Genomic DNA, 23,675 nt, shown 5'->3' on the forward strand with positions numbered 1-23,675 from the left:
CTCCTGCACTCAGGGGCATTTCCAAAAATCCATCCAATCAAGTGGGACTTTTGGCAAGCAGCTAGTCCCTAGTGGGGCCTGTAACAATACTCAGTTTGATCTTTGGTCTTTCGTCCTTTGACGGATGTGGCCCTTGAATTTAGACACAGCTTTAGCCTACCCCGACCTGATCAATGTCACCTATCCCTCATTATCCTTCCCTCCATAGTTTATTTAGTCTGTGTTCCCCTCTCTCAGTGTGTTTTTTTTGTTTGACTTCACCTTTTTTTTTCTCCTTGCTGGATTTGTTTGCCGAATCTTCTGACTGACTCCCTGTGTATGAACCTTTGCAAGTAAAGACTGTTTTTGATCAAGATTTCTGTCTCCGAATTGTGTGATTGAGTCTTCTTGCCAGTTATTTCACCAGTCGTTACAGGGTCAAGCAGAAAGAATACATGAAGAGAGTTTGTAATTGATCAGACAAAGCCTTCATCCCTTTGAAAAGAAAGCCATTTGATTTCTTTGTTTTAAAGAAAAGAAGAATGGACTCTTCCTGAACCTTTTTAAAAAAATCATGTTACAGTTGAAACAAAGGGTAAGGCTACCTCTTGTGTTTGTGTATGTATCAAAGGGTAGTGTGTTTGTGTGTATGTGTGTGTATGTGTGTGATCACACGCCACCAGCTTTGGAAGTATCTCCACACATAATGGCATGTATAATGCCATTATTTCATATCTACACCATGGTAATAAACCGAAGGTTTATGGTTGTTGTTGTTGTTATGTGTATGTGTGTAGTCGTGTGTAGATAAAGCCGGGAGACAGGTGATGTGGGGGTGAGAGTTAAAATAACAAATACACATTCTCCCCTGGGATTGGCTTGATCCAATCAGCCACCCTCTGCTATTCACACACACAAGCACACACACACTTACACCAGCTGTGGCTAATGATGCAATGGCAGTGGTAGTATAGCCACCACATGTGGTCTCTTTGTCTGATCAGTCTCACATGCTTCAACCTTCAGGCATCATCAAAGACTGTGGCTATTTTCTGGAAAATGTTCTGGTCAGATACTGTATACTGGAGAAAACATTACTGGCTGGAATGATTTCTCACAATCAGAAAGCTATACATGTATGCCGCTATACAGCTATACATACCAAATGGATTCAATTACATATAATCCCTACAATGTAAGTCATCTTTGATCAAATGACTGGTACTGCTAAATTGTGTATTTCTTTTTTGTGTGCATTTTAATTAATCATTTAGATGATGTTCAGTTGGTAATGTGTAAAGATACTTTCACTGACAGGACTTGTCATTAGATAAAAAACAGGTGTGTTTTATATACTCAACACTTGTTTTACATTCACACACTATTGATATTTTGTGTGTGTTACTCTTTGACACTACAAATTGAGTAAGCAAGTAATAAAGCAGAAGGTTCCTGGGGGTTAATTGGAACTGGACTTCAAATTACTTTTTTAAAAGAAAGTGTTTGCCCTCATTGGTTTTGCTGACTGACAGTAGTTTATTGACAGTGTTTGAATTAAGAAAAGAACTAAGAGGGAAAGTCTCTGAGTGTTGCATTGTTATTGTTTTGTTATGTAAAGATATCAGAAACAATGTGCACCACATCCATATCTGTCACTACTTCTCTTTCTTTTATTCTCTCAATTTCTCATATTTAGGTGTATAAGTCATTTTATAGTCACATGTTCCATACATCCTCCAATCATGTGTGTCCATGCATGACCATAGGTGGTCCATATAAACATTTGAAGTGGAATGTTTAATGTACTTGATCACTTTTTCATTTTTTAGATGTTGTGTACATTTTAGAGACAACGCATTTGAGACAAAACAGGTTTTTGATTCTTGATCCCACATTGTAACCACAGTCTACGTGTGTGCAGAATCTGTCCCCAGCATGAGTGATCACAACTACGAGTTAATATCCAATTTTATGGATTGTTGTGAGAGAAGCTGAATCTCAAAGCATCAAACAAAACAACTACTCTGCTTGTCTCTTTTGTCTCTATCAGATGCCTTGGCCTGCTCTTTTTCTTTCTTCCATTTTTAAAAAATAATGTAGCCATCCCCTTTAGTTATTTCCTAATAGACTCTCTCTTCCAATCTTCTAAACTTTAGGTGTGCACATGAGGAAGCAAATGCTCATGAATTCTAAAATACAATCATCATACATTTAACAAGTGTGTTCAGTTTACTCCAGCTAATTTAAAAAGGTGGCTCGGGAGCTTCAGTTACATGATATACAGTGAAAAAGACATTTCATTTACAGTAAGTCACTTAAGATATGCTAAATTGGTGCCAGTATGCAGTACTTTTACATGAAAGGGTTAGAGGTACCCATACTGTGAGACAATGGAGATTCTTGAATCACAGCCACAGTGTTTCCGTTTTTAAATTTTAACAATTTCCAACCGGACAATGTGCCATTACGTCAGTCGAGGAAAATGACAGTGATGTTAGTCCTCAACTCAGCCTAATAGAGGCAGTGGCTGCATTAGAATAGATGAATACTGTCAAGACACACTTGTACTGTAGTCTCTCAGGGATCAAAAGGCAGCTTGAAGTGATACAGTATTTCACTTGGGATCGTTTTCCTTTTTCAACAATGTTTACCAGTTTTATCTTTTATCCTCTCAAATTCCATGTCCCCTGAGTTGTAGGTTCACTGCCAACATACATACATTTTATCATGGTGCTTTGATCACTGAGAGACAAATTCAGGTCAGGAGCGAGACACTATTTCATTGCTATATGCTTTGAAAAGTAAGTCAATAGGAAAACCTTTTTTTCCTGCTAGTCATAGTTGTTATTTTCTATTGAAAGGTTTGGGTTAATTTAAATGTCCACAACTTAGCTGCACATTCCCACAATTCAAACATCCCTTTCCTAAACAGTTCTTAATCCATTCATGCTCAACTGTAAAATTATGTTAAGTATTTTAATTCCATATAAGCCAAATAAGTAAGTCAATTCAAGTTGAGTTCATTTATTTGTGCTTTAGAAATAACTGATATTATGTCTACTTGCTGGTGTAAGACTCAACTGTACTTCAGACTACTAAGTAAGCAAGAATACTTCTACTTCTTCTAGAGCTAAACTTGCTCATCTGTTACCCATTTGAAAAATGTATGAGGGTGTAAGTAGGTAACATTGAACTACCAATCTTTTGTTGAAGAGAAATATTACTGAAGTCATGGTATTGATCTGCATTCAATCTCATTTTATCTTTTAATATCAAGTCTATATGGCTATGTAGCATGACCAGTGACCTGAGATCACCTATATCAGTGTACATCAAAATGCATAGATGTATTGTTTTATTCTTCTCTGGGACCACATTACATCTTATATATATAACCTGAACATGAATAAATACAAATCCATACCAAAGAGTCTTGTTGTTTATAAGCTGCATTGTATTTGCTTTTGTTTGTGAGAGAGCAACTTTACTGTTCTATACTTTAACAGCACAAGGATAAATTCCTCACTTCACCATTTGTGCTCTCTATATATTTTTTGTTTGTTTGTCTTTCTTTTTTTTCTCCATCATAACCTTTACTTTGTAATAGAAACTGAAAGGTCACACAGCATCTCACTTAAGATTGGGAATTCAGAGCTAAGGGGAGCCTCACGGCCAAAGTGCACCACTGAATCTCTAAAGATCATAGAGAGAGAAGCAGGTGGAATAACTGAGAGAGAAGAACGACAGCCAAGCGTGAGCAGGCAGTAAACTGAAGAATAACACTGAATTTCCTCTTTTCTGCATCTGAGATTTCCATTTCCTAATGTGAAGGGAGGAGGAAATTAAACAACATGAATTAAACAATGTGGCTCGGACATTTATGTGGCTGCCATAAAGCTTGGACAGGCTGAATTTATGAGTGTTTGGACCAGTAAATACAGCACTCAGGAAATGTGATTAGGCTCATAAATAGGATAGTTTCCCGTTGTCCTACCCTTCACCCAAAGTATCTTGTGAAAGCATATGTTTGGGACATTTTTCTTCTCCTTTTCACCGTTGCCACCTTGGGATTCCATATTGTGAAGAGTAGACTTTACAATTTACAAGATATACCAAAACAGATTCATGGTAGTTGTTGTAGTCATGGAGTCATGGTAAGGACTAGACTCCATCCCCACATCCCACACCTAATTTATTTCTGTATTTGCCTTTTCTCATTTTAATGTGGGATTTGGTATTTCCTCAAAGCTTTTCTGTGTGGAGTCATTGAAAAATAAGATTACAACAGCATCCTATTATAAGTCCATCCAGAACTTATTTATTTTTTCATATGGAAAGGCTGAAAAACAAGATTATAGCAACAGCTAAACTTTATTCTCCTGCTTTTCTCCTTTTACTTTCACAGATGGACTGTTTTAGAAAAACATCACTTTCAAAACCACTTTTTAAATTATTTTATTACATTCTGTTTTTTCACCAAGCTTGCAAGATGGCTCAGTCGAGAAAACAAGATTATAACATGATCTTACAGTATCCTGCAGCTGGCAAACTGTAACATGCAGCAAAAAGCAAAGAACTTAAGTTGATGAATACTGTAATTGTTTTTGGCGTCATGGAAACAGCAAATCTTACCATTGTTAAATCAAATAAGACCTGCAGTTTTATATTGTCAATTGTCCATCAAAGGTGATGTTTGGCACATAAAAACCTTTCTATTGTCCTCTCACTGTCTGCTAGGTGGAGTGGTTGAAGAACGAAGAGATAATTGACCCAGCAGAGGACAGAAACTTTTATATCACCATCGACCACAACTTGATCATCAAACAAGCGCGTCTGTCTGACACAGCCAACTACACATGCGTGGCAAAGAACATTGTGGCCAAAAGACGTAGCACTACAGCTACTGTTATTGTTTACGGTAAGTTTTGATGTTTGTTTGTATGTGTGTGTGTGTTTTGGGGTTTGTGTTTGTGTTTGTGTTTGTGTGTGTGTGTGTGCGTGTGTGTGTTTGTGTGTGTGTGTGTGTGTGTGTGTGTGTGTGTGTGTGTGTGTGTGTGTGTGGTGTGTGTGTTTTGGGGTTTGTGTTGGTGTTTGTGTTTGTGTGTGTGTGTGTGTGTGTGTGTGTGTGTGTGTGTGTGTGTGTGTGTGTGTGTGTGTGTGTGCGCATCTTGCTAAAGTGTTAAGATAGGATAAGATTATGTTATTGTTATTATACAAAAACGTTCTTTTTTTAAATTCTAGCAGTAGCCACCAAACAGTGTCTCTGATCAGCCAAGCCAGCACCCATCTGCCACATGAAATTAGCTCTACTATCATGCCAACATGCTCTCTTTGTGAGTGGCCTGATATTCCCACATCACCCTTGACCTCCCCCAATTAAAATCCACCAATCACACCTTCAGTTTTAAATTAGAATACGTGGGCTTTCCAAATGTCTTCTTTCAGCCAAGAAACTCACCACCAAATGAATTGTGCAGCATATGGCATGATAACAGCTGTGGAAAAACAACAACAAAAAATAACTTTGAATAGCTCGGCTAAGGATGGTGTTAGTTTGTTTTTCAGGCAAAGCACTTCTCGTGCTGTGTTTACAAAAAATCTGAGAAAAAAAAGCTTGTTGAGAAGAGGAAAATGCCTCATATACCTTGTCCGGCTTTCTCTTTTTTTTCTTTCTTTTTTCAAATGCCAGTCTAACATGAGAGGAAAGGAAAAATTTTGAGGACAAACAATGTATAACAGAGGACACACATACGTACACTCACACACAGTGTTTCTCTCAAACATAAAACTGACTCTATTCACTAGGAGGAGTGTTTCAATCAAAAATAACGGTGGATGTGTGCGTGTTCGATACAGACAGTGCAAGATGGAGTGGTTTGACACTGATGTATCCTTACAGAAATAGATTGTTCAATATGTGCTTCAACCTTCTCGGCTCCACAAGGGCCCAGCTGACACTGTTGACAAGGTGAAATAGTTACGGAAAAAAACTGAGGAATATAAAGGGTAAAAATGGAGCAGAACATTGATAGAGTGGAGACAGGTGTGGAGAACAGAGGACGTGAGATTGCGAGAGAACGGAGGTGAGTGAAGAAATGGAGAGATTGTAATGTAGAAAAAAAGTGTCGAAAAAACCAGGAAAGTTGATGACAAAAGTGTGCCTGATTTTTACTTTCTCTCCGATGATTCATTTCTAATTGGCCGTTGGGAAAGGAGTGGGCACTGTCCACTGGGCTGAGACAGAGCTGTCGAGAAGCTGCAGAGAAATTTCAACCCACTACACCCCTCCCGATGTCAGCTCTCTCTTTGGGTGTCCTTGTGACTCATTCTACCTATATACCTGATTTCTATCGTTCTGTCTGCCTCTCATCCACCAGTATCTTTCTCTGCTCCATGGTGACACATTTATCTTATGAAAAACTGAGTGATAAAACTGAAAATATGACATAATAATGAACATTAACACCTAAATATGACAGGATGCAGGGAAATCTTATAGATGTACAAACAATAGATAGGAATTGCATGGAAAAATATGTACAGGGAGGCAAAGAAAAGGAAGAAAGATACATAAATTCTTTCAGTATTCAGAAAGCTCAGAACCATGTTTCCCCTCATATAATAGTCCTTTTTTCCCTGTGCTCCCTCCAGCAAGGGTTCAAGGTTGAGCAGTTTGCAAGCACCATGAGTTTGTGTGTGTTTCACCATGTGTTTTAGTGGGTTACAAATGTATGTGTGTGTGTGTGTGTGTGTGTGTGTGTGTGTGTGTGTGTGCCCTTTTCTGTGTGTTCTTGTGAGCACAGCGGGGAAAATTATGCTACAGTAGCAACAGGGTAATCGAAAAGTTGTACAGTACTTTCTTTGTGTTTGTGTGTGTGGTTTTGGTGTGTAAGGGAATCCAGCTGTTGTCCTTATACTTCAACAACCAAGCCTCCTGGCATCTGTAAAACAGATACTGACTCCATCGAAAGATAAATGGTGAAAGTAAAGCATGATAAAGGGTGAAAGAATGACTAATATCTGTCTTCACAGTGAATGGTGGTTGGTCGACATGGACGGAGTGGTCAGTATGTAACAGTCGTTGTGGGCGGGGCTTCCAGAAACGGACACGGAGCTGCACTAACCCTGCCCCTCTCAATGGAGGACTACCCTGTGATGGACAGGCCATACAAAAATTGCCATGTACCACTCTGTGCACTGGTAATTCTATGTTTTCCTATTCTTTTTCAATTTCAATCAATCCTTATAAGCCTAGTTTGTGCTGTTTAGTTATATTCTACTATATCAACTCCACTGTATCCATACTGTGCTATACTGTTCTGTATCCACCTCTCCTTTGTGTCATTTTACTCTGTGCTTCCAAGATTCTACTTGTTCTGTCCTCCATTCATTCCTGCACACTTACTCTATATAGTATGCTACACATTATCCTTGATCTTCTTTCTCATTCATTCTCTTTTTTCTGTTTCTCAATATCTTAACTCTGTTACACATATTTCTCTCTCTCTGCTACCACTGCCCTCTCTCTTCATATTTTCTCTCTAGTGGATGGTGTGTGGACAGAGTGGAGTAAGTGGTCGGCCTGTGGGACAGAATGTACCCAGTGGAGGAGGAGGGAGTGCAACAACCCAGCCCCAAAAAATGGAGGGAAGGACTGCGAGGGGCTCGTACTTCAGTCTCAGAACTGTACTGATGGACTTTGTATGCAAAGTGAGTAGAGGTTAAGCTCTGTCCCAGACTAAAAGTTCATGAGCATGAAAGATGATTGTGCCAATTTGAACAAATGCCTTGCAGTGTCTGTTTCAGGTGATAATTATTTTTTTTCTGAATAGTTCATTGGGCTGGTGATGCATAGTCAGATTTTCAGTCACAGGACAAAAGCAATAGTGAGTGAAGTGTAGCATGAGATCCATGAATGATTATCCTTGAAAATGTTATTGTAATCTCAGGGATTGCATTTATGTTACATTTATGAAACTATAGACATTTGTTTCCTTACAGATAATTACCCTGAATCAGCCTTCAAACCATGTTAAGCTTGCAAACATGGTTGAACTGATATGTGATACTTTGGTGACGTTTATTCTTCTGGGCATGTATGAAATAATAGAAAGTGGCAAAAGAACGCTTCATTGTTCTGTTGCCACTATGATCCTCTTGATGGCTTCTATCATTCTGTAGCTTCTATCTTCTACCCACTGCCCCTCCTCTTTATCATTCCACTCATTTCTCCTCTTGCAACCCATATTTTTTGCATTCAGTCTCCTATCCTCATTGCCATATATTTTTTCCTTGCCTCCTCCTCTTTGTCCCTCTGGTTTTGTACTTTATCCAGGAGCCTACCTGCCCCTTTTTCTTATTTTTATGTTTGGCTCTTGCTTTGCCTTACATGTGTACTTTATTCTCTTGTGCACATTGTGTATGATTTATGTGAAGGTTTCTGAAAGTCACAATGATTAACCTCACTTTACCAACTTTTTTGTTTATTACTCATGCCATAAATACCAGTTTTATAAGAGACTAATGTTAAATAATTAGATGGAACAATCACGAAAATTCATCCCAAAATTTAGTGATTTCTTAGACCAGTTAAAAAAAAGTGGTACATTTCAAAACTGCATGGAAAATGTGGGCTGAGTCATAATTGTGTACAGCAGCAAAAGTTTTTCCAAGGTGAAGGCAATTATATTTGTTGACTTGTAGGAATACTGCTTGTTACTCCTTGTGCTCAGCGTAATTGGCAGATAAGCATTTGACATGAAGAGAGAAAGAGAGAGGCCTGTCAGAGTGTAGAGAAAAGAGAAAAGGTGAACATAGAAAATTATACTTTTAATAAGTGCATACACACATTTGTGCCTGTAATTATGCCATCCATTCTCATTAGTCTGTCTAGTCACACAACATGGCAGCCATAGAGACATTTTACTCAATTCTTTCTGAGACTTCAATAATCTATGCTTTGGTCTTATTAAGTTTAAATTCTTTAAGTTCCATAAAAAAACTTGTCAGGGACACAGGTTGAGTCCCAGGGACATCAGGGACTCAACCTGTACAGGGCACACTCTTTAGAACATGTTCTAAACGAATAATGAAAAAAAAAATCTTTCTGCTAATTAAAATGCTTGATAACTGCCAGGCATTTAAATTTGTTTAACCTTTATTTAACTGCCAGGCATTTAAATTTGTTTAACCTTTATTTTATGATGGTCTCACTTTTTTGGACAGTTTTGACCAAAACGCTAAATACATTTAACAGAAGTATGTGAATACTTATACCCCTTTGATCCCGGAACTTGAGCGACACTGAATCTGATAAAAGAGCTTTTATGTGCTGTATTTTATTCCAGATACAAAGACTCTCCTGCAAGAACATTTGGGAAAAAAAGTACTTTTACAGTTCTATGATATCTGCTCTTTTATTGTATAGGTACATTTAATGATATAGTTTTGTTTGTCTGTAAAGCTGCATAATTGCTACATAATTGCTGCCAGGTTCCCTTGAAAAAGTATATAAAGCTAAATGAGGCTAAACTAATGAATAGTCACACGCACACATGGTGTGGAGCAGTGAAGACTTCTGTTTTGGAGAAATATACTGTATCAGTGAGCACAAAGCCTTCAGCCAAGTGAGCCTTTGCTTGTGTGAGAGATTTGTAACTGCAGCCAGAGGGGAGGGGATAGTGATGATTTAATAGATGGTCTATGTCATCAGCAATGGAATAATATTATGTAATCCCCTAAAAAGCTTTGTGTGTAGACACATTATTGACATAACTTACTGTATGCAGAGTCCTGCCCACTCCCAACACAGTGTGCTCTATACTGTGGTACTGATTCATCAACAGGATTCCCTGAGGCCAGTGAGGTATAGCCACAGAATCTGGGATAAAACCTAGAGAGGTATAGATTTAGGCTCATTTCCCCTGATTGATTTTCTGTCTTTAAAATGACCCCACCAACGTTTTATGTCAGCACTAATGTTTCAACTGTTTCCTGTAGCATTAACAGGAACCCATGAACTGTGTCTGTCTGTCTGTCTGTCTGTCTGTCTGTCTGTGTGTCTGTGTGTCTGTCTGTCTGTCTGTCTGTCTGTCTGTCTGTCTGTCTGTCTGTCTGTCTGTCTCTCTCTCTCTCTCTCTCTCTCTCTCTCTCTCTCTCTCTCTCTCTCTCTCTCTCTCTCTCTCTCTCTCTCTCTCTCTCTGTATGTATGGGTTTGTGTGTGTGTGTGCATACACAGCAATTTATCAGTACCAAATGTTAGAAAGGCTTGTAGTGATTCCTGTTCCATTCTTACATTTGGTTTATCAATAATTTATCTTTTAAAGGTTAGGGCTGTATTTTGAAGTTTGGCATAAGTGAAGCACCCCATTTAGTGTAGAGAATAGATTTTTGATCAAATTACCTGCAGATATGAGTATGAAGTACAATTTTAGTTTATAAATTATTTAATTTCGATATATCTTTCACCAGTTTAACACCAGATATTCAGACTCCATTTAAAGGGAAAAAAACATGGCACTGGCTAGTTCCTGGTTTTAAAAGTAACTTTTTGGGTTTCAGGGTTGTGAATGAACAGATAAAACACTATCAATGTTGAGAGGGAGTTAATGTTTTAGATAGTCCTCTGTAATTGACTTTGTGCTCAAAAAGCACTTCACTCTACTCTCCCTTGTTTTCTCTTTGTCGTTCTCTCTCCATCAACACCTCCCCCCACTCTATTCGTCTCTTCCACGGTCTCTTGCTGCCTTTATTTCTGAAGTTGTCCCGTTAAATCCTGAGAGGTAGAAATCCATTTGACCTCACTTTTGCCCCGCGTGGAGTGCCTCTTCTCTTTTTGTGCTTATGAGTTTTATCAATGCGAGTTTATATGTGTATGTGTGTCTGCTTGTGACATAAGTTGTAGGTCTTTCAGGGTTTTTTCGGGGAGGAGTTGTTTGTGTTGTTTTATATCTTTTGACCTGTCGACATTTTTCTGACACACCGATCACAGTTCTTTGAACAGATTCATTCAGAGCTTCACTGTGTCATCCCGGAGAGCATGACATCTCACTCACTACCTACTCTGTGTGTGTGTGTGTGTGTGTGTGTGTGTGTGTGTGTGTGTGTGTATGTGTGTGTGTGTGTGTGTGTGTGTGTGTGAGAGAGAGACTAGACAGAGACTCTGCTTCTGTACATAACAGTGCATTTAGAGCAAATCAATTTTGCAGTGTGGTCTCTAAAACCACTGTAATCACTTGAGATACCGGCTGTTATGTAACTTTTTAGTGCTCGGATAGAACATTGAATCATGTTTGTATTGTATTATACAAAACGATCAGCATGGAGTGCAGAGCATCAAACAAGCCATCTCCCCACTGAAAGCTTTATTCTTCCCTTTGTGTGTCTTGTCATTGTGAATTAAAATCACCTCACTTTGTCTTATTATTTTCTGTGCTCCACATTAGCAGCTTTCTGCTCTTTTTTCTTAAACGTTTGTTCTCATCTGCCCTGCCATCTTCCTATAACTATCAACACATCAAGGTTTCTTTATTAGTACACCAAGGAAAATGTGTAGTGCAGATGGAAGATTCGACATCACAGAGTTAAAAACAAGACATCACAGGACATCAAAACAAAATACATTAAAACAAGTGTCATCATAGTATCAAAAATAATATCAGAGTACAAAACTCCTAAGAAGGTCATGACAAAGTGCTTCTACACACAAACACACTCACAAACTCACCCACTCACTCAGAAGCTTAAAGTACCATGCGTGGGTGAAGGGCATAAACTCGTGCTAGCTTTGTTTAGAAGTGCAATGGCTGCAGGTACAAAAGCATTTCTGTATTGTTTTGTTCTCCACCTAGAGGCCACAAACTGACAGACTGAGTGAAGGAGCTGGAATTCACTATGTAAGGGATGGGAACAGTACTGAATAATAGAGCTTGCCTTACACTGCAGCTATGAGGACTAAAGAACTGACAGACTGAGTTGAGACTTACCTATAAGCTAACTATCCCACTTCACAATTTGATTGAAATATTTTTGCTTTTTCCGAGACAGGTTACCAGACTGTCTCTGAAAACACATGGGAAAAAGACACAATTGATTCAATAAAAGTCAGATAAAAGAGGGTCATCATGGCGACATCAGTGGGAAAACAGGACAGTTTTCGGAGACAAAATAAACACTGATGTCTCTTTTTACTTACTGCCTTACAGTTCTTGTCAAAGGTCAACTTAAAGTCTATGATTGTCTCAAGATATTTCCTACAGTCACCAGCCTGGTCTTTATTGATCATAGGCACGATCTCTGAAATCTATGATCATATCCTTTGTCTTAGATATGTTTAGCTCCAAGAAAAATTTGTCAGATCAGGTGACATATTGATCAATGGCTAGGCCATGGCTTGACTCATTGTCATGGAATAGACTACCAATGACTGAATCATCTGTGAATTTCAATATGGCCCTATTCTCATGCTTACTTTGGCACATGTTTTTGTACAGAATATAAAGTAAAGGTGAGAGAACACAGCCCTGGGGTGAGTCAGTAGATGAACATAATGAATCTGATAAAATGCTGTTCAATTTCACCCTTTTTCTTCTGTTTGTCAAAAAATCCATTATCCAAACCACCAGATTGTGACTCAACTTAAAAAGCTCTGTCAGCCTCATGGCTAAAATGTGGGGTTGAATAGTATTAAAGGCTGAAGAAAAATCAATAAATAGCAATCTAACATGGGTCTTATTCCTCTCTAGGTGTTTAAACCAAAGGTTAAGTAGAGTGATTGTAGCATCCTCAACTCTTCGGTGTGCACAATAGGCAAACTGCATAGGGTCAAGTGCATGTTCGGTTTCCCTTGCACACTCTGTCCTCACAACCCTTTCCAAGGTTTTAATTACTAGAGAAGAAGGTGACTGCTGAAGTCATTTAAAGCTTTGGGTCTGCTGTTTTCAGGAAGAGGGGTGATCAGAGCCTGCTTCAAAAGGTTAGGTACATGTTGTGTTGAAAATATCATATAGATAGAATTGAATTGCCTTGCGCAAGACTTAAGTAATTTGCCTCTGATATTGTCAGGACTAGGGCTATTGTTTATCTTTAGAGAAACAAACCTTTCAACTTCTCTCTGCTCCTGGACAAAGTGTTCATTGTCTATAGGTTTACATCTAAGTCTCTCAACTTCATCTAAAGTTATATAAAAAAGTAGACATTTTTACAAGCGCTGCCAAATTACCTACCTGACCTAAAGCCATCCATTGTAATGTTGGTTCTGTTCTTGTTTTTCTGTATGCCTGTGATTGAGGTTCCTTTTTTAGGGACACATTATTAAAATGTCCAAGAATGAGTGGCAGGATTTGTCTTTCGATATACACAGTTGTTATGGATATTTGTTGGAATTAATGGGGTAAACAGAATGGATGGAGTGACACTGATAGAAGTTCAACATCAGGCAAGTCAAGTCTTTCCCTTACAGTCACAGAGCTACAGCGGCACTTATTAATATAGAATCATATGCCCCCTCCATGAGATTTACCTGTCACCTCTGCTCTCCAATCAAGACAAATGGACTACCAAATCCATCTCTAGACAGATCGCTATCCAAGTCCTTTGAGCCAAGACTCTGTGAATACCATGATGCAACTGTCTTGGGGAATAGGGGTGAGCTGCTGCTTCCTTAGTCGCAGTCTGACACCATCTTCTTTTCCCTCGCTTCCTTTTCTTAACTCGACTCAAATGATCACAAATTGAAGTTTTGTCCCTTCGACTAAAGTCGGGCAACTGAAGATTTAGCGTTAGCCCGATGATTCGATTCTGTGTATTTCATTGCAGAAGGAAGTCTCTAGTATACTTTGTCTTCAGAGAATGATGGATGACTCCATTGCAGATGAGAGTTAGGTTGATCAAGTCAAGGCAGCGATAATTAAAAGCTCCATCACTGCTGATCGATAGTAAAATGTCTAAAAGTGCTTGCTCTTAACCACCATAGACAATTAAGCATAAAAACATAAAATGAACTAACTAAAACCGACTGCAGGTCACTGCAAGAGCATGCACCTTAACTAAATAAATTATGCTTCATTTTACTGCCATCATGTTTTCAATTGTTGTTTAATTAGAGCATGATACATCTCTGTCATGGCATGTTGCTTTTATTATGATCACTGATTTAGACATTAACCAATCATGTAGAAAAAAAGAAAAAAAAGTCATTAAACACAAGAATTACAAATCTAATAGACCCATGTTAATTATAACCAAATTCACATTCCTCGGAGCAAGATAGCCCAGTGCACATTCAAAGTTGAAAGGAATACTACATTATTTGTGCACAAGTGTTACTGTAGGTTTATATTTGTGCATCACTGCACTTAACCTTGTCAGTGTTTCTTGCCCTTTGGTGCGGAATCAGTGTGTCTACTACGGTCAGCTGATCTAGCAGAAAGCTTTTAAGCCCATCATGTTGCTGTTTTTCCTTTATCAATTATACACCAGCATTTCAGTAATACATCAGTACATCAGCAGTTCCTCTGTGTCATAGACCTTCTGTCTGTCCCAACTAAGTAGACCACTCAGCATGACACAGCACTAACTGTCCAACAAATATCAGGGTTTCTCAAATTATCTTTTTCTTCTTTTGTGTTCTTCCAGCCTTCATTTCATATCGACTTGACAACTAAACAGATAAAACAAGACAGAAAGAAAGAAACTTGTCAAGGCATTGTTTTTTGTGTGTCTGTGTCATGTCATGTTTGCCCCATTTTGTTTGACTCATTTGTTTGATGTTTTGTTGTGTTCCTCTCTCTTTCTCCATCCATTGCATCACCCCCTTCTTTTCTTGTCCTAAGGTTCATTGTTTCAGAAGTCCACTGAGAGCAAAGAAAAGAGTGATATGGGATTCACATGTAAGTTGATGTTTTATGTTTTACCATCATCCATTTTCCCTTTGTTTCACTCATTTTTGTGTTTCTTTCTTTGACTGAGCATTTACCTTTGGTTTATGCTGTGTGCTTTATCATTACATTTCAATTTGAGTTGCTTGATGAGTGTTTTTCTCTTGTCTTATGACCAGTTCCCCTCATGTGCAATCTTTTTGTTATGCTGGTGAAAGAAGTCTTCAAACAGTTGCTTGTTCTAAAAGTTAATTATTCTGCTCTCAGACTAAGGAAGTCGTGGTAGATTAATAATTTACATCTTTGCTTGTATGATGGAAGTAAGAACTCTGAAAGGCCTGTATTTTAAATTAATCAAGATGGATGTTTCATTGAGTTACACAATTCCTTCACCGTCTTCTTGGTATCAGACGGTCATAGCAGAGACCACGATTCTGTGTTTTCCGGAGTAGCTTCAAACTTTGAGTTATGTATAGTTGACTTTGTTTGGTATTTTACTACATTTTCCTTTTATTTAAACTGTGGAAACAGAAAGATGACACTACTAGTATCAATTTGTAACGTATGATATAACACAAAAATAAGAGAAATATAATGAACCTAATTTTACAGGTTATAGGCTATTATAGGTAGACACTTAGGAAACATTCTGTTATACATGAAGTCCCACCTTTTCTATGTTTTTATCATCCACTTGAGGTCTGCTAAAATATAATCAGTCTTCCATCATTTAAAATGTAGTGCCACATCCCTAAACTGTGTCTTTCATGAACTGTACTGGTGACAGATTATTTTAATTAACTTGATTCTTTCTTTCTTCCTGTCCAATAGCAGTGAATCGATTTGGCACCAGTTCACTTGATTCACAATTTGTGAGTTTTTTCCAGCTGTGGCCATCTTGGAGAGTAGCCAGCCAGCTTTGAATCATTGCCAAAGTAGGCAGTTTGCCTTAGTTCGGAACACTTGCTTTATGTTAACAAGGGTATTGGCTCACTTGGAGCTCAATGGAGTGCAGTCCAACCATGGACACTGAAAGACTGGACAGAATTTTGATTCAGCTCGACTGATTTGACCCATTCTCTTTGAGGAGTTGCCCAAATGAATGCTTGATTTGTCAAATTGGCCTAACACTGATGCATCATTTGTGCAAATGAATTATAATTTATAGGAAGGCACAAAATCACCTGGAAAGGGCAATACTTGGATTGTATGAAAACTACTTAATGAGTAATAAAAAGAGTGAGACTTAATAATGGTTGTAAAATAGATTCACAATTCCTTCTTGCTCTCTTACCCCTCCTTCACCCTTTCTTTCTCTCCTTCCCAGCCTCTTTTTCTTACCATCATTTTCGCTTTTTACTTTTGTTCTTCAAAGTGACATAATGAAAGAGACATTTACTACAAACTATGAGGAAGACAAAAATTGAGAGGTGCAAGAGGGAAAGGACCTCTGCCATTTATTATTACCTTGCTTTTTGCTTCTCCCTTTGCAGGAGCACTCGTTTTATCTTCAAAGAAATCTATGAGCGCCTGTGATGTGCTCTAATGACTCTCGTTTAGGGGCTGCTGAAAAAATTTCATCATCCCAGTGTGTTTTGTAAGTCTCACAGACAGATACAGAGAGAGCTAGACAGAAGATAGAAGCAGTCATTACTCATTTAACAGATTATCATTGTGTTGTTAATATTAAAAAATAACGTCAGTAACATGAGCCTTGGGAGGTTGCATGAGTGTTTTTGAGACTCACTAATCACAAAGTTGGTCCTATTTGTACAAGAGAATGAGTACATTAATAAATGCCATGTCATTGTCATTGATGGTCTAATTTGTATAATCAGAGAGCAAATTTGTTTTATTGAGACTTGACATTCCTCTTGTTGATCACTACATTGGATATACCCTTATTGTGGTTGAATTATTGTACGTAGATAATAAAGTTCACATTATACTTTAACTATGTAACTATGTCTATGTAGCCACAGTGTAACCTACATTTTGTCATTGGCCCATGTCCACGAGGTCTGTGTTGACCACCCACATGAAGTGCAAACTACACTTGCCATCCCCACATGTGTGAACACATCCACCTATGCAGACACCCAATGCAGTTAAAACAAGTTTCTGCCAACTTTCCATGTCCAAGACAGTTTTGGAATATACCAGGGCCTTAAAACAGATTACAAATATCAGGCTGAGCACCTCCATATCCGGTTTCACATCTAGTAGCCATGTGAGCAAAATCAGATTTTTCTGCATTCACAGCTGTCAGTTAAAAGAGCAACGTGGAAGACATTTAATGCTTTATTGCACAAGCAATATTGTTCTACAAACAAGTTTTTAAGCAGTATGAGTGGCTTAAGGAATATTTGGCTCTTGATTTTAAAAGGGTGGACCTAATTATGGTCCACTCACAGTCTCGAGCCCATTTAGACCAAGGTTTTTGGGTCATTTACACCCACTGTAGATTTCACATTAAAGTAATTGTTAGTCATTGTGGTCGCATTGTAGTCACCGTTGACTCTTTCTATAAGTTAGGATGGTGTTTGTGGAGCATCTATGTATACTATAGAATATTATATTTCAGACGTGAAAGCTGAGGTCTAAAATCCCTTTGGCCAACAAAGCAAATACCATTATTAAAATTATCATGTTGCATTTTTATCCTAATTTGTTGACTCGCATGCCTCTTTATTGAAAATGTGACATAGCTGTTTGTGTCAGTTACAGACCAGATTAGCTGGAGGGGTTGAGACGGATGGCTGAGCAAAATATTTGTGTGGAAGGAGTCAGCTTCTGGCAGTATTTTGTGATTCATATTTGTGGCCAGCAGACACTAAAATAGGTCATAATGTCCCTTTCAAGTGGATAAAATAAGGTGCATTGAAAGGCTTGCATTCATTAAATGGCTACAATTGCACTGTATTACTGAGTTTTTAACACCATTTATAAGATATAGGAACTTCAAACACTGAGTTGTTTCTCGATATATGAATACACCTTCTCGACCTCAACATGATTCTATATTTTATTTCTTGGCATCAACAACCATCAAGTTTTTCCCATCTCTGCTGTAGAAAATGAGCATAGACACAAACACAAATTATTGCTTGCTTTCCCTCTCGTACTCTGTCTCTTCCCTGCCAGTTACTTAGAGCGGATGTGTCTGCCAGGAGTGCAGTATGGGTGGTGTTTGCATGTTTGTGCCAAGCAAGATCAAAAAGGCAGTTGAACGAGTTTCAAGTAGTGTTTGTCCACAGCTCTGCTTTGGATGCAGATCACAGAGAAGATAGAGACAAGCTAAGCTGAATTATCCTTGTTCCCTCCTTCTTTAAATCCTCTCTGTGGCAGATTGGACAGACTCTGAGAATGACAAAAAACTCAGCCAATCGATAGACAGCGATCCATGCTGACTGAGGGTGAGCTGGGGCTTCTGTTCTGCTAGCCCATGTGTGTAATCAACTGTGTGTGATGAAGAGTGTGTGTATAATGTCTGAAGTTTCCTCAGTCCCAAAGGTTTATTATCATGTAAAATTCACAGTCACATATATTGGCACACCTGTATTACTCACTGTATGTAGCCAAATAAGTAAAGTTGAACCAATTAAGATGCCCATTATTATTGACACACAATGACATCAGTCTGTCTGCACACTCACTCACACACACAAAAAAACAAAAAACACACACACACACACACACACAAACACACACAAACAAACACACACAAACACACACACACACACACACACACACACAGTAGCTTAATCACTTATTCATTTAGGCTGTATACCTCAAACTGAGCTTGGCATGAGGGCACTGGCAAAATAGTTATGGTTACGCACTGGAAAACCATTTCATTTGGATCACTCTCTCTTTCTCCCTCTCTCTCACACACTCACACGCACAACATAAACACTCTATTGGACCCCCTGCTGTAAGGTAACACAGAAGAAAAGACCACCCTTCCCACATCCCATCATATCAAATACCAGGATCCTTTAACCACCATGGGTTATTGTCAAATGCACCTCATAAACAATATATTACATAAGCTTCCAAACTTTAAATTACATAATAAAAAAAATGTTGAATAAAAAAAAACAATTTAGTTCAATTTGTATACAACCATGCATACAAATAGAAACACATGGAAAGCTAAACACTGACTTAGAGATAGCAGGTGAAGAATGGAAGCCATCAATCTCAAATGGCATCTCACCTGAGATGTGTAGAAACAACAAAAAACAGTTGCCTACAGATGTTTCTCAAAGGGCGGACACACACATGTACACACACGCTACTGGCTCCGTGTCAGCTGTCTGCAAAGTGTCTCAACTGGACCCTGATAGATCAATGCAATTATTCTCAGCATCATCCATCCTCGTTCTTTCGAGACACTTGTTTGTTGTTTTTTTCGCGCATACACACTTGTGTGCATATGTCATAGCAATGGTGGTGGTGTTTGTGTGTCCTGACCTTTAAAACAAAACATTCTCCCTCCTATAGAGAGCTGTCAGATAGTACTTGCCGGAACATCACAGACTGGATGTTTGAATGCGTCTCTCTCTTCCCAGGTGGTTTATCATTTATTCAATTCCTTTCTGGTGTGTCCACTGAAAGGCACATATTTTTAATCTAAATCCAATTTAGCCAGGCTTGCGGGTGAGTGCTTCGGACATGAAACTGCTTGTCAGGTACAAGGGGAGAATAGCATAGGAGATAGTTGACATGTGGATAAAGTTAATATGTGTGTGTGTGTGTGTGTGTGTGTGTGTGTGTGTGTGTGTGTGTGTGTGTGTGTGTGTGTGTGTGTGTGTGTGTGTGTGTGTGTGTGTGTGTGTGTGTGCGTGCCTGCGTGCCTGCCTGCCTGTGTGTGTGTGCCTGGCTGTCCATGTATTCATTGTGAGTGTCAGTGCTTGCTCGAGTGCTCGTAAAAATGAACATAGGTGTATACCTGTCAGTACTTAGTCAGACTGTGCTCCTTCCTCATTCTATCACTGCCGATTTTGTCATTCTGGCTTCACAGAGCACAGCCTTAGGCCACGCTTAGATACACAAAGAGGTCCAAACGCATTATTCATTCATCTGCGTTTGGTCAAAAGTGCACACCCACGCTCTGTCCCTTTTTCAGCCTCCATCTTGTCAGAAAAAGAAAGCCTATTATGCAATGCTGTCAGACAGTAAAAGAACATAAGAAATAATTTTTTTTAAATTACATTTTAAGCATTTTTAGATTGCTTTCAAACTTAACTTTTAAGCGTCCATTTAAAAATAAATAATAACAATAATAATGAATGAAATTACAATTTCATATTCTGTATTATGGATTCTGAGAATTCATTGAGCCATAATGTTATTTATCTCCTTTTTTATTTTTTAATGAAATCCATCCATTTTCTTGAATCCAATCACTTCATTGTGATTTTCACTGATTTGACCCCAGATGACTGTTTTGATGATGTGAAACGTGAAGCATTTTGGCCATTGTTTACTCTTTGCATTGCATTCATTTTACAATTGGATTTCATAGTATAAATGACGGTGTATAATATTGCTGTTCCTACCATTAGTAAAGAGATGTATTCAATTTGTTAGTATTCAACATGGGTATTCAGAACAAATAAATCACAAAGGAAAAAATTGGAAATTAGAAGGAAAAAAACGAAAACATTTGTTTTCCATCAGTTTTATGTAGGTTATTTAGGCAGGTAGAAGCTCTAATGGGACATGCTATTTCATTCATCTACAAATCAAACAGATGGAGACAGAGACACAGGGAGTCAGAGAGAGGGGTGAGATGGGAGGAAAGAGAGATCTGAGAGAGTTGGGATGCAAATTGGTAGACAGTGCAGAACAGATTTTTAAGCCCACTGGTATAACACACGTTACACACACTCTCAGGAATAATGCAGCACCATAGCTGAGTTAACATATCCCAAAGTATCCCAAAGATTTTCTGCGATAGGGAAAAAAAGAAGTTCAGAAGTGATCTTTTTTTTGGCTGCCAAGAATCCTACATGTTCTGAAGTTACAGACCTTCAAGTTAAACTAGAAACAAGATAAAGATTCCCTAAATAGATGATGGTGATGATGATCATAATTAAGATCACAGAGTTGGTACTTAAGAGGATTATCCAATTCTGTTCCCCCTTGGCAAGTGCAAGGACGTTGATAACAGGGCAACTTTATGAAGCAATGCAGTTTGGGCATCAAATGGAAATCTGTCACTTCATATGACAAAATCCAAATGGGATAAACTTTTGAGATTTAAAGGTGCTGCTCTTAGGTTAACAGATATTTGACAGGATTTGAGTTGCTACAATACATCCCCACATAGTTGTGCACCCTTGTGAAAAGAGCACAAACTCTGAGGCTGTTATCATGCATTATGGACATTTCATGCTACTACCACAAGCACATTTATGTTCACATTTAACGGGCAACTTTAAACAGATTAAACAATAGTAGAGACTAATTGATACAACAGTTTAGTTAGGGTAAGGCTAGAAGTTAAGTCACAGTTAAAGAAGAATAACTTTAGCTACAAATTAATACATTTCACTCACATTTGAAAACTGTAAATGTAATGTGTGTAATGTGTGTTGGGACAGTCAAACCCACCCAAGACTACATCTGTGCATTCACCACATCATATATTAATACTTTACATCATGTTATAGTGATACTTACATACAGTACTGTTGTTATGCATATTCTTTTAAGATATGGAGGGCATATTTGCAATTTAAAACTTTGTCGTTACTTCATCTGTGTCCCAAGCACTGGACAACACAGTGGTACATGTGTCTAGGAAGCTAAGCATAAGTATATATATATATTTTTATCTGTTCCTTTGACAAACTGCCCAGACCCTCTGTTCGTCATGATCTCAGGCTTAATAATGAGAGACATGCTTTTACCCATCACGCGTTGAGCTTCCCATAGATAATAGAAGTGGCTCACAGCTCCCTCAAGTGGTAAATGAATAACTAACACCATCACTAGTGACCTCTCCTCTGTGAATGTGTGTATGTTTGTATCATTCTTGTCAGTGCATAAGCATATGTTAGCGTGAATGTTTGTGTGCTTCATCAAAGGATTCTTTTATGCATAATCAAGTTCATGCTTTCTGAACTTGTTCTGATGCGACAACAGCTAAATCCTTTAGTAAATGACTCAGGCTGTTTGTAGCTAAAAGCCTGTTATCTGCCTCTCAACTTTAAGGGCGGATTAAAAGAAGCATTCCTATACTTTTACTCTTCTTCTTAATAGCTGCAGACAAATCCCCTCCTACTGGCTACAGAGGACATGATTATGTGAGGAGTGCTTTAAGTGTGAGACTACTCAAAAAAGTTTCACAAGCGCTTTCATGTTCAATATGTAGGCTTGTTTGTTTTGCTGCTTTGAAGTCCAAGTGCATTTCCACTTCTTTTGACCTGTTTTCCTCTTCTTTGCTGTTATCTCCTCTTCTCTTCTCTTCTCTTCTCTTCTCTTCTCTTCTCTTCTCTTCTCTTCTCTTCTCTTCTCTTCTCTTCTCTTCTCTTCTCTTCTCTCCTCTCCTCTCTATTATTTTCTGTTTGCTCATCATCTGCTTGCATGTCCTCTTTTCCACATCCCTCCCCACATATTGGCTTTCCCTCCTATTACTTCCTCATCTTTCCTCCTCTGTGCTATTTACTTGTTGCCTCCCATCCTTTCCTCATTTCTTCTCTCCTTTATCCTTAAGTGTGGCTTATAGGTTTTTAAAAGCTGCATCACCCCATCAGTTAAATATTTTCTTAGTCCCCTCTGGTGTTTTAAAATACTGATCATACATGACATTTCCATTGTTGTTCTCACTGAAACACCATTAATGTCTCAGCCAGATTGAAAAAGGATGTTAGGACTCTTGTAAAATAATTAACAGCCTTATTAAGTTTTAAGAGTTGGTACTGTTCTGTTTTATGAAAGGTTTCTCTGCCTCCTTCTCTACCTCTGTCTAGAAAAAATATTATATTACACAAGCTGGAGGGCTATTTAAAAGTTTCATTTGAAATGAAACCTATAGAGATGTCCTAAAGATGGTCTGAGTTGAAAATGAAATTGTTGAACACAAATAAAAAAGCCCACAGTGTTATTCATCTTGTCTTCATGAAAAATGCTTTCCCAACTGTTCCATAAGATTGATCATTGTTGTTCTGACATAACTGCATACATATCATCATGTCCATATTCTCTTTTAAGTGAAAGTTAATGTCTGCCAAACATTGAGCCTCTCTTCTTCTTTGTGTCCCCTCTAGCTGCTCCAAGCACAGATGATGTGGCTCTGTATGTGGGTATTGTGATCGCAGTGATTATGTGCCTGGTCATCTCTGTCATTGTGGCACTCTTTGTCTACCGCAAGACACACCGCGATTTTGACTCAGACATCATCGACACGTCAGCACTAAACGGAGGATTCCAGTCTGTTAATATAAAAACAGCCAGATCAGGTAAGGACTGATATTTTACTTAAGTCTGAATTAGTTTGTGTTGAAAACTACTAAACTACATAAGTAGCTATTTTTAAGTTTCATATGATCATGTGAAACATGTATTTGTATGTTATTCAAAAATATACAGATACGATACCTTGACAATCTTCTTAATTCTCCAGGTGCGATGGTATTTTTTTCAAAATAATCAAAACTCTACTGTAGTCAAAGCTTTAATTCAAATTTTAAGAATGTTTTCAGACAGGTACAATTACATGAAAAAGCCACTCAATTTCAGTGAAATAAAGTGCATTATGTAATCAGCCTCTTATAAGCTTTCAACTCCTGCTTTTGAAATTGTGTTTTA

The 23,675-nt window shown here is 38.2% G+C and overlaps 1 protein-coding gene across 1 annotated transcript in view; it reads left to right on the top strand.

Annotated features, from left to right (window-relative positions):
* Positions 1–23,675, top strand: part of unc5ca (unc-5 netrin receptor Ca) — a 195,540-nt gene that overhangs the window by 148,450 nt on the left and 23,415 nt on the right. Inside the window, exons 5-9 of the mRNA XM_062416843.1 lie at positions 4,717–4,897; positions 7,012–7,179; positions 7,525–7,689; positions 14,811–14,867; positions 23,135–23,326. Of these exons, the coding sequence (XP_062272827.1) occupies positions 4,717–4,897; positions 7,012–7,179; positions 7,525–7,689; positions 14,811–14,867; positions 23,135–23,326 (763 nt within the window). The remainder of the gene's footprint in view (positions 1–4,716; positions 4,898–7,011; positions 7,180–7,524; positions 7,690–14,810; positions 14,868–23,134; positions 23,327–23,675) is intronic.

This window comes from Scomber scombrus, chromosome 4, assembly GCF_963691925.1.
Source record: "Scomber scombrus chromosome 4, fScoSco1.1, whole genome shotgun sequence".
Classification (NCBI taxonomy): Eukaryota; Metazoa; Chordata; class Actinopteri; order Scombriformes; family Scombridae; genus Scomber; species Scomber scombrus.